Raw genomic sequence first — 16860 nt, 5'->3', positions numbered from 1 at the left:
CCTAAAATTTTTTGTCGAAAACCCAGAACACTTATAAAATACCCAAAACCCTAATAAAAACTCTAATCCTAATAAAATAAAAACTTTAACCGTAGGAGAGAACTGAAAAGCACATCCACTTTCCAAAAAAATCAACCTATATCCCTAATTAAATTTAAAAATGACGTAAAACCCTAATTAAAAAAACCGACTTATAAATATAATTTATAACTTTATATATCAAAATAAATAAATAAATAATGTTTTACTCTTGACACCATTGTATAAATCACCTATAATCTCAACATCATCGTGTGAATTATCTCATTTCCATGAGGCATTTTCCAATAATAGAAAACTTTACGTGGTTTATACCGAAGCAATACCATTTACATATCTCTAGGTTTACTTTTAAAAGATGGAGAGCCGTGGTTTAAAGATGTCGAGACAGGGAAGAAGATACAAAGGGTAAGTGAGAGAAATGAGATTAGATAATTCCCTTTATTGTTGAAATGTAAAGGCTTATAGATAAGAGGCAATAAAAATATTACATGTCAAAATTTCATTGGTAGTAAGGTGGCACCTTGGACAAAAGTGATGTATAGCCAAAGTGTGGCTAATTATGCTGTGTTAATGAGTGACATATAACAATTAAAAGAAACTCATACGATGTACAAAAACTCAACAGCCTAAATAATCCTACTATAATTATTCCCCCTAAAGGTATATTTTTCAAAACTTTTTCTCAATTTCACTCCCTTTTTCTATTATTTTATTTTCGTTGAATGATGGATAAATCAAAAGTGGGAAAAAGAAAACAAAAGATTATACATTTATACATTTATTAACAAATAATAATAAACTCGTCGATTATGAATTTTAATTTTCTACGAATTTGAAAGAAAAGTATTTGAGAATTTAGTTTTTTATTTTTATATTTTAAAATTTATGTTCGATTATTAATATTTTTATTAAATTTATTGATATGATATTTTAAAATAAAAAAATAATTATTTAATAATAATATAACTAGAAAATGACATTTTAATGAAAGCTGAATTTAATAAAATTATTAACCATTAAACTTTAATTTTAAAATCTAAAATGTTACGAAAAATACAGCTACTTCTGACATACTTGAGCAAAAAAAATTCCAATCATATGTTGAATTTTCATTTTGTAATAGTACAATAATATTATTTATTATTTATTTTAATTTTTATCTTCTCATTATTCTACCATCCAACGTCTTTACTGAGCTCAAACCTATTTAAGAAGTGGGGTGGATGTAGGCTAGCGGCCCTGGTTAGTTAGGTGTACCGTGTACCTTCACTGTGCTCCAAGATTTGTTTTGGCTGTGCTGCTCTATTTCTTCCTTCTCTGCTAGAGTGTTGGAATTTAGCAAAAACATATGAGTTATCTGGGTGTGGGAGTTAGCCCTGGGAATGTTCCCGTCTACCATGGCACTAATTTGAAGGTCATTGATAGAAGAGTGAGAGTTGCAGAGCTGGTTTTGAGGTGTCTCATATGTGGCTTAAGTGTTCTTGCAGCTGCTCTTGTTGGAACAGATACCCAAATCAAAGAAATCTTCACTATTCAAAAGAGAGCTAGATTTACAGACATGAAAGCTCTGGTGTAAGAAATATATATACCCTCTCTACTCCCTCTTGTGAGTTGCTTTTGTTGATCAAGTTTGATGTACATAACGCAGGTTTTTGGTGGCCGCCAACGGCATAACTGCAGCTTACTCATTGGTACAAGGAGTGCGTTGCGTTGTGGGTATGGGGAGAGGAAGTGTCCTTTTTAGTAAGCCTCTGGCTTTGGCCATTTTTTCTGGAGATCAGGTACTTGTGTTTCCCATCATAGAAGCTATTGCATGCCTTGGTCTTGTTTCGTTTATAGTATATATATATATATATGCATGCATGTATGTTTCAGTTGCAGAACTATCCACATATCCAGAATTGGCTAACGGGTTCATTTAACCAAAAAAGAAATTGTTTTTTTGCTGTTTTCATGCTGGCTTCGCAAAGAAAAAGATTATGAATTGTATGCTTACTAGTTGAAAAAAAAGGTAATAAAACGTTGTAAAATGGCAATTTTAAGTTGCATTGAAAGAGAACAATTTTTTTTTCCTTCAACTGCTAGAGAAAAGGGAAGAGAAACAGGAGAGGAAAGCTGAGTCAATGTTGGTCGTACATTTAGTAGACTAGCTTTTAATGCTCAAAGTTAATGTAGTGGTCAGGGTGGCAGGTAATTTGCTGTTTAGCCTTTAATATTACCCTGTTTCGTAGAAAAATGAAAACCCTAGATTTCGACAGCAACAACAACAGTACGACGAGTCAAGCAGCATTATGTAATAATGAGGGGAAGATGAACATCATTAATACAAAGAAACAACTAATACCTAATTGATAAAGCTTGTAATAAATATGAATGAGTATATAAGTAGGTGGACCTATAAGCAAATTTTCTATGCCAAAAGAAAAGTTGGTCGTTGGTGCTGTTGAAATGGAATTATTGTTCTTTCATGACAAGCTTTACTGGTTTTTTCCACTTGCTGAATTTTGTCCAACCAGTTTAATGTTGCTGCACTGAATCTTCACGCGGTTTCGAAAACCTAACTAATGCGGGTGGGTGGAGAAGGGAATTCTGGGGTGATATGTATGTTGCCTAATAATGCATATAAAAGATAATGTTAAATATTTAATGAAGAGAGGAGATTTCTACTGCAGTTCACACTTGTAGGACTAGTCACGTTAGGTGTGTCACTAAAGGTTTGGTTTCGGGTCGCTAAGAACCGCTACTGTTTGTATATTTACCTTGAAGTAGCCCTTGTTACAGGGCATATATCTAAACCAAATGATTAACACATGAAGTGTTTGTGCATTGCAGGCACTGGCATACTTGAATTTGGCTGCAGTGGGAGCTGCAGCACAGTCAGCGGCGTTTGCTAAGTTGGGGCAAACAAAGCTTCAATGGATGGTGATATGCAACATGTACGGGAAATTTTGTAACCAAGTTGGGGAAGGAATAGCAGTGTCACTACTAGTTAGCATCTGCATGGTGGGCCTATCTTGTATCTCAGCATTTGGTCTCTTCCGCTTATATGGTAGCAATAAGGCCAAGAACAACTCGGGGTGGTAGAAATTTGGGTGCTAAAAATGTACTGCTTTGTTTTACTTTCAAAGGCTGGTTCCCTAGTTTTTCTGTAATTTTTTATGTTTGTTTCATATAATATAGTGTTAATGCTTATATAACAAAAAGTGGGGTTTTATCAGTTTTTGGAAATCCCATTTGACAATAAATGAATTTTGGGTTTTGCAGATTGATTGTGATTTTCCTACCATTTTTTATAACATTTAATAATATAAAAGGTGAAATGTTTGAAACGTAATTAACTAATAATATGTTGTAAAAACATTAAAATTTCTATATTTGATTGTCTTTTTAATGTTGACATTTTCCTCATAAAAGCAAATTTGGTTGTATTAACGTAACGTACAGAAAAGAGCAGAGCAGTAGTCCCACGTTTTGCTTATAAAACGATAGGTGTTGTCACATGACAGCCCCTATATCTTCTTCATTTCTTCTTCTTCCCCATTTCACAAACCTTTCTGCTTTCAACAAACGCAAACCACTCTTACAACAATGGTAAGTTCAATTGCATGTCAAAGTAATTGGTACAATTGCATGTCGATATTGGTGTTTCTAATCTTTGTTGTTGTAATTGGTATTTGATGATAAAAGACTACCTCAAAACGCCTTGCGGGAAGGAAGGTTGCAAGGTTTCAAAGGAACATCACAAAGAGGGGATCTGTGGAAAGCTCAGCAAAGAAAGGAAATGAATACCCTGTTGGCCCAATTCTTCTAGGCTTCTTTGTGTTTGTGGTCGTTGGGTCATGTATGCTCACTTTCTGTCTTTGGATATCCTAGTACTAATGGTTTTAGATAAACATTTTGATTGCTTCAACTCAGCCTTTTGCTTCTTTTTTTTTTTTTTTTTTCCCTTTGACAGCTCTTTTTCAGATCATTAGGACTGCTACCAGCAAAAGCATGGCCTGAGCAGAGGAGTTGATCGGATGAATAAGACAGCCGTTGTTACAGAGTCGTGTTCGTTCAATAAATAACAATGTTGTACAACTGATGTTTGTTTGACATCTTGGTCTGGTTTCAATAAATCATTATGACATCTTCTTGGTAATGAAGAATGCTTGTAATTTGGCCACAACAACATAAAATTTTTATTCAAAAAGTATAAATTATAATCTGCCAAAAGGCAGGGGCAATGGATGAAAAGATGAAGTGAAAAGAAATTCGAACAGAAATGCTCCACTGAGTGATACTAAGCAATTAAGGAAAGTTTATGATGCATGGAGCTTCCTTTATTGGATCCTGGTAGCAGCATTCTGTAACTGTGGGACAAGTTCTTGGCACGAGAACTGAATCCGAGCCCATTGAATGACTGTTTATTGTTCTCATAGAAGGTTTCATGATGGGGTGAGTCATAGCCAATCTCATCAAATTCCTGCAGGAAGTTCATTCAGGCTTAACTATCCCATACAAGTATTATCCCCAAATACATATGAACATTAGCAGGAATTTTTAAGGCTGTTTTCTACCTTGGATTTTGCCTTAACATAGTAAGGTGTTAAACAGGGATTTAAATCTTCAAGGACCAAGTCACTTGGACTACCAGGAGCTGTTGGATCACCAGAACTGAATTCCTGAAAAATGATCACACTGGGGTTCACATGATCTCCAATGTTCCAAGTTATAAACACTATAGGTGCTAATAAAGTCTAAATTCTTACCAAAGAATCAAAAGGTCCATCTGGATCAGATTTGGGTGTCATGGGAGAGCTGCCATACTGCTGGTGACATGCATTACCACAATACTTATCTGCTTTCACCTGTTACAAGCATATGTTAACAAGAATCCTTATAATGGGTTTTAGTTAATTGAAATGATATCTTTAAGACTTTTTCTTACCTGATCAAGATCCAGGGCAAGGCATTGGAGTTGTTCTGTAAGAGAAGTAACCTGTCTTTGGAGAGTTGGGATTAGTTGTTTGGCTTGGGTCAGCTCCGAACCTTGCTTTTGTACAAGTTCTTGAAGCTGGGAATTCATGCCGTCTGGAAACAGTATCGCGTTTTTCAATGATTTAATTTCTTCTCTTTGTTTCAAACACAAATCTTTCAGCTTCTCAACCTGCAAAACACTTATATTGACACACACACACAAAAAAAAGAAAAAACTCATACATAAATTATATTGGAAGGGGCAAAGGGGGCAGCTGAGGGGCTGACCTCTGTGTTCTTGTCTTGAAGCTGAAGCTTGAGCTCGGCAATCTCCATCTCGAGCTCTTTATTTGCACTCAACAGCTCCGTCTCACTTCTCAAAACCATAGCCAAGGTCCTAGTGTTTTCTTTAACCTCAGTCAAGGCTTTCACCTCCTTTTTGCCCCTGCCCTTACCGGCAGAGCCATTCCCGAACAGCTTCCTCTGCAAGACGGTTAAAGCAGCTCCCTTTCTTGCCGTCTTCTTGAGGTCCTCGGCTAGGACATCAGATGGAATGAGAAGCTGAGCATGACCCATTGCCTTGGTTTTGGATTTATTGTCCACAAATCGCTTAACCATGCTGGTGAAGTTGTGGTGAGTGGTGGTGGCCTTGCTCTTACTCCGGCAACCATGGTCGACATCCAAGGGGTTCGATTTCACAAGGGCTCGAGAGAAAGAGGATTTAGGTTTCCCAGAAGAGGAAGTGTTGAGGTCTATGGATGAGGAGGGATCGGAGAAAATGGAGGAAGTGGAAGAGCGTGAATCGTACGATTTGTAGCGGCTCGCCATTTTCAGGGAGACAACACCAGTTCGGAGATGATGTGTGTTTTATTGGGTTGCAAAAGTGAAAGAGGTTTTGGTTTTTGAATTTTGGTCCTTCACTGCTCTTAATCCGAATTTGAAAATTTTCTTAACTACACACATTTGGGTTTTGAATTTAAATGTGTATTTTACGTGAAAGGCGCGGAAATGTTTTTTATATTCAACTCATCATTATTTCTGAATCAATGAACCTTATTTTATATTTTCTACTTTTTAGTTTTTACAGATTTGAGTTCTCATTTTCATATTTTTATTTTTATTTTTATTTTTTAAGACATTCAATATCATTAACAATTAGATTTGCAGAAAATTTTTAAAAATAAAAGAAAATTAAATCTCAAATGTATAAAGAGTTAAGGACCTACAGCACATTTTAACCAATTTATTTTAAATTAGCTGCATTGCATTATTTGAAAGATGTTTAATATCTATATCTATATTTTATAAAGCCAGTAAAAATCCTCAATTTTTTTAAAGTAATTAAGTTCTTTTTTTTTTTACTCAGATGGATACTTAAACTTTTAGAATGCATAAAAATGACCTCAATTTTTTTAAAATAAATTAAGCTCATACTTTTTTTTTGCACTCATTTGAGTACTTAAACTGTCAAAATGCATCGTTAATTTTAACAGTTGACTATTAAAGTTAACTTCCCTTAATTTTTTCAATTAAAGCTACCACGTGTCACAACTATGATGTGAATGTGACAAAAATTATAAAAAATAAAAGTTATTAAATTTTAATAAAAATTATAAAAAATATCAAAATCATAAAAATATAAAATTGTAAATTTTATAAAATTGTAAATTTTATAAAAATCATAAAATATATATAAAATGCATCAAAATTTCATTTAACCATTAATTTTAACCATTGATCGTTAAATTTAACGATCTCAATTTTTTCGATTAAGGTCATCACGTGTTGCAACACAATATGACATGTGACAAAAATGATAAAATAAAAATCAATAAAAGTTATAGAAAAATTATAAAATGCTTCTTTTAGTACAATAATTTTATAATTTTTACAAATTTTATTCTTTACATTTTTATTATTTTCTTACAATTTTATAAAATTATAATTTTTTCCTATATTTCTATAAATTTTATAATTTTTTACAAATTTTATAAAATTTTACATTTTTTATAATTTTAATATTTTTATATTCTTTTATTAAAATTTAATATTTTTATAACTTTTATTGATTTTATTTTTATTTTTACTACATGTCACTCCATGGTTATGACACGTGGTGGATTTAACTGAAAAAGTTAGGAGCGGTTAACTTTAACTGTCAATTGTTAAAGTTAAAAGTTAAATGGCTTTTTTTTTATGTATTTTGGCAGTTTAAATACCCAATTGAGAGCAAAAAAAAAGGGCTTAATTTTTATTTTTTTTAAAAAAGTTTTAATGCCTTTTTAATGCATTTTGAAAGTTCAAGTACCCAATTGAGTGGAAAAAAAAAGGTTTAATTGCTTCTTCTTCTTCTTTTTTAAGTTAGAGAGTTTTTTACACCCTTAAGCTTTTTATAAATTAAGTGTTTAACTGAGTTTGTGTCATCCATCACGTGAGTCTTAATTCAATTGTAAAATTATCAAAACTTATTATCTTTACAAAGCAATTAATATTATTTTGAGGTTATTTTTGTCTTTTTTTTATATAAAATTTTAAAAAAACATATACATGTTGGAATTTAAATCTAGAACACTATAAGATTCAGTCCTTCAACTTTATCATTTCAACCAAAATCATATTTAATTTTTATGTCAATTTTTAAATAATTTTATTATATAATTAATTTCACTTATATCATTGGTATGTCATAATCTAGTTATATTTTAAGTGTTTAATTGAGTTTGTGTCACCCATCAATCGGGCCTAATGTAGTTGTGAATTTATTATAAAAAATCCATTATTTTTATAAAGTAACAAATATTGTTTAAGGTCTTTTATATTTTTATATATAATCTAGAAAATACATACACATGATGCAATTTAAACCACGACATCATAGTCTTTAATATTATAACTTTACGACTTCAATCAAAACTTCATTTAGTTTTTCTATATATTTTTATAAATTTTTATATAATTCTTTTTTCATCCATATGTAATAATCTAGTATTAATTGTAGCATTAATATAACAAAGGTACTAAGCCATTGAGGGGGGAATAGGTAGTAAGCTTAAAAGAATAAGCAAGATAAGCAAATTGTAGCAGTAAGCCTGCCAAATAAGGAAATTTGCCTCCACAATCACAAGTAAAGAATGGTTAAGCCTCAAGGCATTCACGTACTCTTATTGCAACCTAAGCTCCCATAACACTTTTAGTATAAAAGTCTTATGTATATTGATTTTGAGGTGTGAGTTCATATACTCAATATATTCAGCCTAAAACCATCACCCTCTTTTAAACTTAAATATGGGAGAGCATCTCGAATCATAAGCTTGGATGCCCCTGTAGCTTACATTTTGTCTTATAAGTCAAAATCCTTCAACTCATTTCAGTTTTAAAAGTGATTGAAACAAGTGTTAAATACACGTAAAATTATTTTAGCTTTTCCTTTGATTCTAGTATTGTTTAATATTAAGCACTCAAGTAATGTAAATCATTTACCATTATACTAGTGACTAATTGACCATAGGAGTTTATGATTGATATACTTTTTAATGGATTAATTTATATATCAACAATGCATTATGTTATGATTTATTGTTAATAACAAAGAATTTATTGCCAATAAACCTTTAGCACATGGCCTGGTGTGTCGCGACATTGACTATGTATAGAAAATAATTACAACCCATGAGTGTTTTGGTCCGCACAATCAAACATTAAGCACGAGAACAGCAACTGACCTAGGGTTAAGGACAATAGCCACTCTAATTCTATAAATAGACTCATTTAACACATGTTATGGACAATTTTTATAATGTATAATTTTCTTCATAGTTTTAGTCTTTAGTTTTCTCTTTTCTTAGGCTTTAGGTTTATTTCTAGTTTTGTTATTAGATTTCATTGGGAGATCTGATATGTGGAACTCAATAAAACTTTGTGTGGATTCGACATTATATTTAATACAATTCAGGCTTTTCCTAAACTTTATTCTCTTGACTCGTTATTCATGTCTATTTTATATATCAAGTTTATCATGTTTATGATATCCAGGATGAACTAATCCTTTTATGGGGGATTAACAAGTGGAGGTATGATTAATTAATTATTTTGTAGGGTTCTCTTAACAGATCAGTTGTTTGGGAGAGGAAGAACATAAACCTTAGGCTTGACGACCCTATATAACACCCTTAACTCGTCTTCGTCACCAAATTAGGGTTACGAAATATTATGACACATGTCAAAACAATTTATATCATTAATCTATTCATTTATTAATTTAAATAACAACATTTGAATATGCATTTCATAGCAAAATAACATTTACGGGCCTCAAAACGAACTTACGAGAACCTAAAGACAAATTTGAATCAAAACAGAAAAATATGCAAAATTTTGAAAATTTTGAAAATAGGGGTCACACGGTTGTGTGGCTAGGTCGTGTGAAAGAGGCCAGCTCGTATGGCTTTAAACACACCCGTGTGGCTACCCCACACGCTTGTGTGCTTAGACCGTGTGAAAAATCTTGAATTTATAATTAAAAAGGCACATGACCGTGTGTCACACACGGCCTGGGCTTATCTACGCAGCCGTGTGCACCTTAAAAAGCTTCAAAATCAAGGCATATTTTCTGTAACACCCCTATACCCGGTTCGACCCAAGGAACCTGATATAGGAATATTACATTTGGTGCCAAAGTGATTTTGCCTAATCACTAATATATTTGAACATTAAAAATAATAATAAATTTTTATAATTTATATTTTAGTCCCTACTACTTGGAACATACTTGATGTGATGAGATAAATAGTGATGAGATAAATGAACATGCCATTCTATTCAAAATAGTGAAACATACCCTCTTGGCACTTAGAGATGTGATGAGATAAATGCTCACAACCTCGATTAAAACTCTTCAGAATCACTATACCTAATCTACGCATGGAAAACAAACCGTACGCTGAGTAAAAACTCAGTGGTATTTCTATAATCCGAATATTTAAAAAAATAATATAATATAATAATAGGCACAATTAAATTTATAAGGACATATTATTATCTAGTATCATATCATAACTATCATTTTTCATTATTAAACAATATCCTAATTCACACAATTGCTATATAAATGATTATTCACATATCAACCATATTTATTTGTACAATGGCATCAGTCATGCAGTACTCAATTTATGAATACATTATTTCATACCATACTCAATTCATGAGTATATAACTCATATATTCCATGTATTGTCAACATATTTCACATTCTATTTTCAATTCACTATATCACTTCCATTTCTCATATCATTTCATTTCAATATCAATTGCAAGACTTTATTATTCATTTACCCTATTAACAAGACTTGGACTTGGATGGATACACAGATCCAAACAAAACAAACTAGTTTGGCCCCTAGTGCCTCATCAGATAATTCGAAGTAATAGATTGACACCCAGTGTCTCATCGGCCTTGCCGAAGTAAGTTGGTACCCAGTACCTCATCGAATTTATCTGAAGTAATAATTTGACACCTAGTGTCTCATTGACTTGTGGTCGAATTATCCCTAAACACTTCCAATCCTATGGCATGCCAACTATATCCGACTCAACCCGATACAGTTAATAGGGTTTCCGTTCACTTTCAGACACAACCAATATTCAGTATTCCATTGTCACAAAATTCACATTTCAATACCAATCAATAATTTCATCAATCAAAAATTCATATAATCTCAATTCAATATCCAGATAATAATAAACAACACTCACCTTAATTACTTACCATTCACATTAATTTAAATTACAACAAATAAAAATTTCTAAATTTAGATTATAGAAATACAAACCGTAATTCTCGAGCTACTCCTCGTTAATCTTGTCTTTTCCTTTCTTAGCCGAGGTCTCCGGCACAACGTTAGCTACGAAAATTAAAACAATTGAAAATCATTAATACACACAATTTCACATTGAATATTTAAATTTTTATTCAACTTTTGCTCACATTTCAATTTAATCCATAATCAAAACTAACTTTGTTTTATTTAAAACTAATTTCATATTTTCATTCAACTCCCACTTTAGACTAATTTCAACCTTCAAATTTCACCATAAACCCTAATTTCAAAATTTCACCATAAACCCTAATTTCAAAATTCTCTCTATTTAGTCACTATTACTCAAAACTTATGATCTATATTACAATTCAATCTCTTTTTCACTTCTAACTTGAAATTCTGTCAATTTAACCTCTAACACTTCAATTTATTCAACATGAACAACTTCTAAAAATTCATTAACTTCTAAAATTTCAATATAAATCAAGTAGTATTTTGTTTTAGGATTCTAAAAACATAAAAATTTTAAGAAAATGGACTAAATTGACTTACCACTTTGACTTTGAACCTTAAAACCCTAAATTTTCTCCTTTTCTTTTTTTTTCTTTCTTTCCCCTATTTTGTTCCCCAATTCTGTTATTTCTTTTTCTTTTTCTTTTATGTTTTGCTTTTATTATTATTATATTATATTATAATATATATTTTACTTATACAATAAAAAATACATGTATTATTATATACATATGATTATTATTTTTACACATGTATTTCACCATTACCATACATTTTTCATAGGTTTAATTACTTATTTATTTATTTTATAATATAATATAATATAATATTTTCTTAAACAATAAGTAATGGTATATAATTATTACAAGTATATGTATAATATTGTTACACATGTAATTTACCATTACCGTACAATTGTAAATTTTATAGTTTATTTGCTTAATTAGTCCCTTTACTTTTCTCTATTCTATTATTAAGCTTTCACATTTTATTCAATTTAATTCTTATACCTAATTAACCTTAATTTAAACAAATTCACCTAACCAAAACCTAATTAACTACACTACTAATCGTCGTAAATATTTTTAATAAATATTTACAAATTCGTTTTTTGAAAACGGAGACCTGAAAATACACTTTTCGATACCCATGACTATCGGGTCATTACACTTTCATCCAAAATTTAGGTACCAAGCCAAATCAAAATAAAATATTTCCACATTTTAAAAACACATTTAAACAAGCCTAAAACATGTCAAAACAATCAACCTAAGTGCCTAATCAATATGTCCTCATTGATACTACAATTCAATTATCAACCTCAATTTACATGACACATCAGCTAATTCGCATTCAAATTTATAAGTTCATATAAAAAACTCATACAAAACTTATCATTTCTTCTTATTCATTCACATTCATTCCTACCATGATTCAAACACTTAAAAAAGGTTTATATCAAAAGACCAAAACAACTTTATATAAACATATTCACACCAAAATTAAAGGCACATACACAAGTAAGCTTATACCTAGCTTAATACATAACATTTGTAATAAGTATCCAAGCATATACAAATACACCTATTACACATGAGCCTTATACATGTCATTTATAATCGTAACCAAAACATTCAAAAACTACCAAAATGATCAACAAATAGTGTGATAGGCTCTGACAAGATTCCAACTGATTGAGATTTCTGATGATTTATAAAACAGAGGAAAACAACTACGTAAGCATTTAATACTTAGTAAGTTCGTATAAGAGAAACTTAAACTTATCGTTCCTTAATATTTAATCATTCAATCATGCTCATTAAATCATATAGTACTTAACTTTCCTAAACACCACAATTTACATCATTAGTAAATAACTTAACAACTCATCATCTATGAAACATAAGAAACAACATGAAATTAGTTACATTTACTTTCATTACTTCACATATTGATTAATGCTTTTATTCATTCATTTTCATAGCTTATCTTACCATTTCATAAAATCATCGATATCCATAATTCATATCTACATCTTTCCATTACTTTACATACCCGTTGAACCGTATAGAATAACATTGGGTACTCGGGAACATCTTTCCATTTAACCATAACCTTTTCAATAATGCTTACACAAGCTGTGAAATGGGTCTGCTAACACAAACAGTGGGTCGAAATGTTAGCTACATGATGCTGCTCACACAAGGTGTGGATAATCCACAACGAATGCAAGACCTCAGCCATGGGTAGGACATCCAAGACCAGCACCCAAACATATAATCCCTATGAAATGTCATTTGTATCTTAAACATTCTTTAAGTTCAAAGGGGACTTTTGTCGTCAAGTATTTAATTATCGAATTATTACCAAATTAATTGTAAATAATATAACATTAACAAATAATCAACCAAAATAACATTTAATAAATATTAAATTCATACGAACTTACCTCGACCACAACAGTTGTAACGGCCCAAAATTTCAATGATATCGGAATAGTGATTTGATATCACTAAATCCGACATGTGAGTTTAGATATTAGTAAGTAAAAGTTAAGTGTGGTTTTAGAAAGTGTGGTTTTAGGAATAATTTTGAATTAGTGAAATTATGAATTAAAAGAAATTTGTAGATTAAAAGAGATAAAAACGAGGTATCGAGACCTCAAATTCATGAACTGAGCCATAAATATTTTTAGAAATATTTATGGAGTGTTAGTAAGTTAGTATTAAAGTTTCTTCAAGAAATTTTAAGGTTTTGGTAGTCGATTGGGTAAAAAGGACTAAATTGAATTAAGTGTAAAATTGTGAAATGTGATTAAATAGCTCTAGTAATAATTAAAGGAAGACTAAATAGGCAATTAAACACCTATTGTTGGGCTGGACGTATGAGTGTGCAGGAAAAATAACAATCAAGTGTGAACAAGGGGCAAAATTGGAAATAGGGTAAAAATTAAATTGTAAAATATAATATATTAGGTAAAATCTAGAGTTTTCTTCATTTTTCTTTATCCTCTCCAGAAAAAAACACCATTGAAGGGTTCTTTTAAGCTGGTCTCTCATATTATTACTACATGTAAGCTCAATTCTTGATTATTTCTTGTAAATTTTGTGTTTTCGAGACTTTTACAACTAGGTCCACTTGTTTAATTCATTAGTTTTTGAATTTATGGGTAATTTTGAAAGTTTCCATGAATAAGTGCTGAAATTTTATGATGATTTTTCATGAAATTGAGATTTTAATTTCATTATATGATGATTTTATGAAGAGATTTGCATAAAAATTTATTTTAGGACCTAATTATGAAAATTGTTGGAATTAGGGTTTTGTGTTAAAGCTTGAAATGTCAAAGACTGTGAAGTAGTTCTTAGAGTTTAGATAAAATGATTTTGAAAGGAATTATTTTAATTTATGAATCAATTGAGTAGGGACCAAATTGTAAAAATTGAAAAGTTTGGGGTAATTGTGTAATTTTGAAAATTAAGGGCATAAATTGTGAAATAGAATGGAATTGAAATAGATGCTAATGAAGGAATGATTTTATAATTATAGATCAAGAAAACAAAGTGAATCGTGGAAAGGAAAAAATTCAAGAATAGCCCCTGAATTTCTACGACTTTTGCAAATTAACCCAGGTAAGTTCATATGGCAAAAATGTCAATGTTTGATACGAAAATCTTATGATTGTTAAAGTATTTTATTGTAGATGTAAACTATCAAATTGTATTAACTAATAAATCATGTATGACTAAAAGAACAAATTAGTTGGAACAATGGTTTTGAGTGCTTTCATTTTATAACCATAATGAATTGACGGAAAAGATGTGATATGTACTTCCGTATAAGACCATAGCTGGGCTATGGCATTGGTACAATGTGATAATGTGATTCCGTATAAGACCATATCTGGGATATAGTATCGGTATGATATGTGATCCGTATAAGACCATGGCAGGGCTATGGCTTCAGTGTGTGATGTGTGACAATGAGAAAGTCCATAGTTTACCATGGCAATGTGATAATGAAGCACTCAATTCCATTATTGTTCCCTAATTTGACAATGAAAATAAATAAGAAATGGGCCAAAAGAATTAAGTTCGTGAATTGCATCATGAAAATTATTCAAATGAGTTTATTAATGAAGTTGTGATTTGCAGGATGAAACAGTTTAACTAATACATATATAATTGTGTACAGTGTTCAGTAAGATTTGTGTTATTATGCCTATGAGCTTACTAAGCTTCTATAAGCTTACTTGTGTATGTGATTTGTTTTGTAGATTGACTTATATATATACGGAGGATCGGATCTACATCAAGGGTTACATTATCCAGATTTACTCCGGTAGATTTTCTTAAACAACTTTTTAGTTTATATGGCATGTATAGGAGTTGATTTGATAATGTAATTGTGTGAATGATTAAGTATGCAAAGCATGTTGAATGTAATGTTTTATGTTTGAAAATGAAATATACATGTTTTGGTTTAAAATAAATGATTAGATGGATTCTATTAGTTTATAGTTGTGTTTAAGTACAGGAAATGGATAAATGAATGTTATTTGATCAACATTTTATAAGTCAATGTTTTGGGCATGATTTAGGTGTGTTTGATATGTGAAAACAGCTTAAAAATGGTGAAAAATGAGGTTTTCACACGGCCAAGTCACATGGGCGTATGCCCAGGCCGTGTGGAACAGTCAGAATCTGCCCATGGGCAGGCCACACAGCATGTTCCAGGCCACACAGGTGTGTCCTAGACCACACGGGCATGTGCCCCTATTTTCAAGGAAAAATTTCTAAAGTTGTCAGTTTAGTTCCGAATCACTTCTAAAACATATATTGGGCCCCGTAAGCCCATATTAAGGACTTTAAGATGAAATTTGATAAGAATTGATCTGGAATGTAAAGCTTATGACTCGGTTTTGTATAAATATTAGTATATAAGTCCGGTAATGCCTCGTAGCCCTATTCCGGTGACGGCTTGGGGTTAGGAGGTGTTACAACGGTTGTATCATCAAAAGCCGAGAATTAAGCTGAAACTTTTGGTTTTCCTTGATTCAAGTTCGGTTGATTCTTTTCTTGATCTAAATAATAATTTAACTCAATTAAATATTTTAATTGACTACAATAATCCAATTTAAACCTATAATCCATATTAACGTGAAATTAAAAATTACCCCTAACATTTTAACTTTTTATTGTTTATCCTTTAAATCTAAATCTTATAATTTAACCAATAAAATAAAATATCATAATACCCAAATATTCTTAGGGTTCCAAACAAACCCTAACTTTCTCTAATTCACTACATTAACCATGAATTTTGCTATTTTCCACCATTAAGTCTTTAAATTTTAAATTCATCAAAATTACTTAACAAAACGTGTTTATTTAACAATTAAACTTAATAATCTATCAAAAATTCAAAATATTATTAAATCATTCATGGAAAAACCATAAAGTTTTTATAACTTTACAATTCAACCCTTGAGCTAAGTAGATTAAGCTAAAACGAGTTCAAAAACATAAAAATAATTAAAAACAGGGTTCAAAAACCTCACTATGCACCAAAGGAAAGTTGGCTAAATTTTCTGAAGCTCAACAATGGTGATTTTCAGCAAACACAAGAAAATGGAAAAAGATGATAACATTATTTTACTTGTACATGCTTTTAGTTATTGTTTTACTACTTTACCATTTAATTAACACTTATAAAATAATCAACCCAGGTCCATCATTGTCCACCACCAATATAAATGGCATAATTACCTTATAGATCTACCAACTTACATTTCCAAGGCCATTCAATCTATTTAATTAGTAGAATTTAACTTTTGCGCCTTTTTCAATGTAGTCCTTTTTTACCTAATTAACCATTTAAACTTTAAAATTTCTTAACAAAAATTTAATACGACTCTAATTTAACCCTGTACAGGCCCAAATCTATCCGAGCCCATAACAGAAACAAAAAAAACAAAAAAATAATAATAAAATTAAACCCAAATTAAAAAGTCTAAGTCCAAATTTTA

The 16860-nt window shown here is 30.8% G+C and overlaps 3 protein-coding genes across 3 annotated transcripts; 2 read left to right on the top strand and 1 right to left on the bottom strand.

Moving 5' to 3' along the window:
- Nucleotides 1–1246: 1246 nt before the first annotated feature.
- On the top strand, nucleotides 1247–3305 carry LOC108487481 (CASP-like protein 2B1). Its single transcript, XM_017791835.2, has 3 exons — nucleotides 1247–1614; nucleotides 1691–1823; nucleotides 2875–3305. Exons 1-3 carry the CDS (start codon nucleotides 1391–1393, stop codon nucleotides 3124–3126), a joined length of 609 nt encoding a protein of 202 aa, XP_017647324.1. The 5' UTR covers nucleotides 1247–1390; the 3' UTR covers nucleotides 3127–3305.
- A 175-nt stretch (nucleotides 3306–3480) lies between these two features.
- On the top strand, nucleotides 3481–4190 carry LOC108487500 (uncharacterized). The gene is made up of 3 exons (XM_053029920.1): nucleotides 3481–3633; nucleotides 3730–3883; nucleotides 3998–4190. Exons 1-3 carry the CDS (start codon nucleotides 3631–3633, stop codon nucleotides 4042–4044), a joined length of 204 nt encoding a protein of 67 aa, XP_052885880.1. The 5' UTR covers nucleotides 3481–3630; the 3' UTR covers nucleotides 4045–4190.
- A 9-nt stretch (nucleotides 4191–4199) lies between these two features.
- LOC108487499 (uncharacterized) lies at nucleotides 4200–6020 on the bottom strand. The gene is made up of 5 exons (XM_017791857.2): nucleotides 5290–6020; nucleotides 4973–5191; nucleotides 4794–4892; nucleotides 4602–4706; nucleotides 4200–4507 (listed from the first exon to the last, which is right to left on the bottom strand). The coding sequence occupies exons 1-5, from the start codon at nucleotides 5827–5829 to the stop codon at nucleotides 4325–4327; spliced, it is 1146 nt and encodes a 381-aa protein (XP_017647346.1). The 5' UTR covers nucleotides 5830–6020; the 3' UTR covers nucleotides 4200–4324.
- Between the last annotated feature and the right edge of the window lie 10840 nt (nucleotides 6021–16860).

This window comes from Gossypium arboreum, chromosome 6, assembly GCF_025698485.1.
Source record: "Gossypium arboreum isolate Shixiya-1 chromosome 6, ASM2569848v2, whole genome shotgun sequence".
In the NCBI taxonomy this organism is placed as follows: Eukaryota; Viridiplantae; Streptophyta; class Magnoliopsida; order Malvales; family Malvaceae; genus Gossypium; species Gossypium arboreum.
The sequence above is the reverse complement of the archived record's forward strand: the minus strand, read 5'-3'. Positions and strand labels throughout refer to the sequence as shown.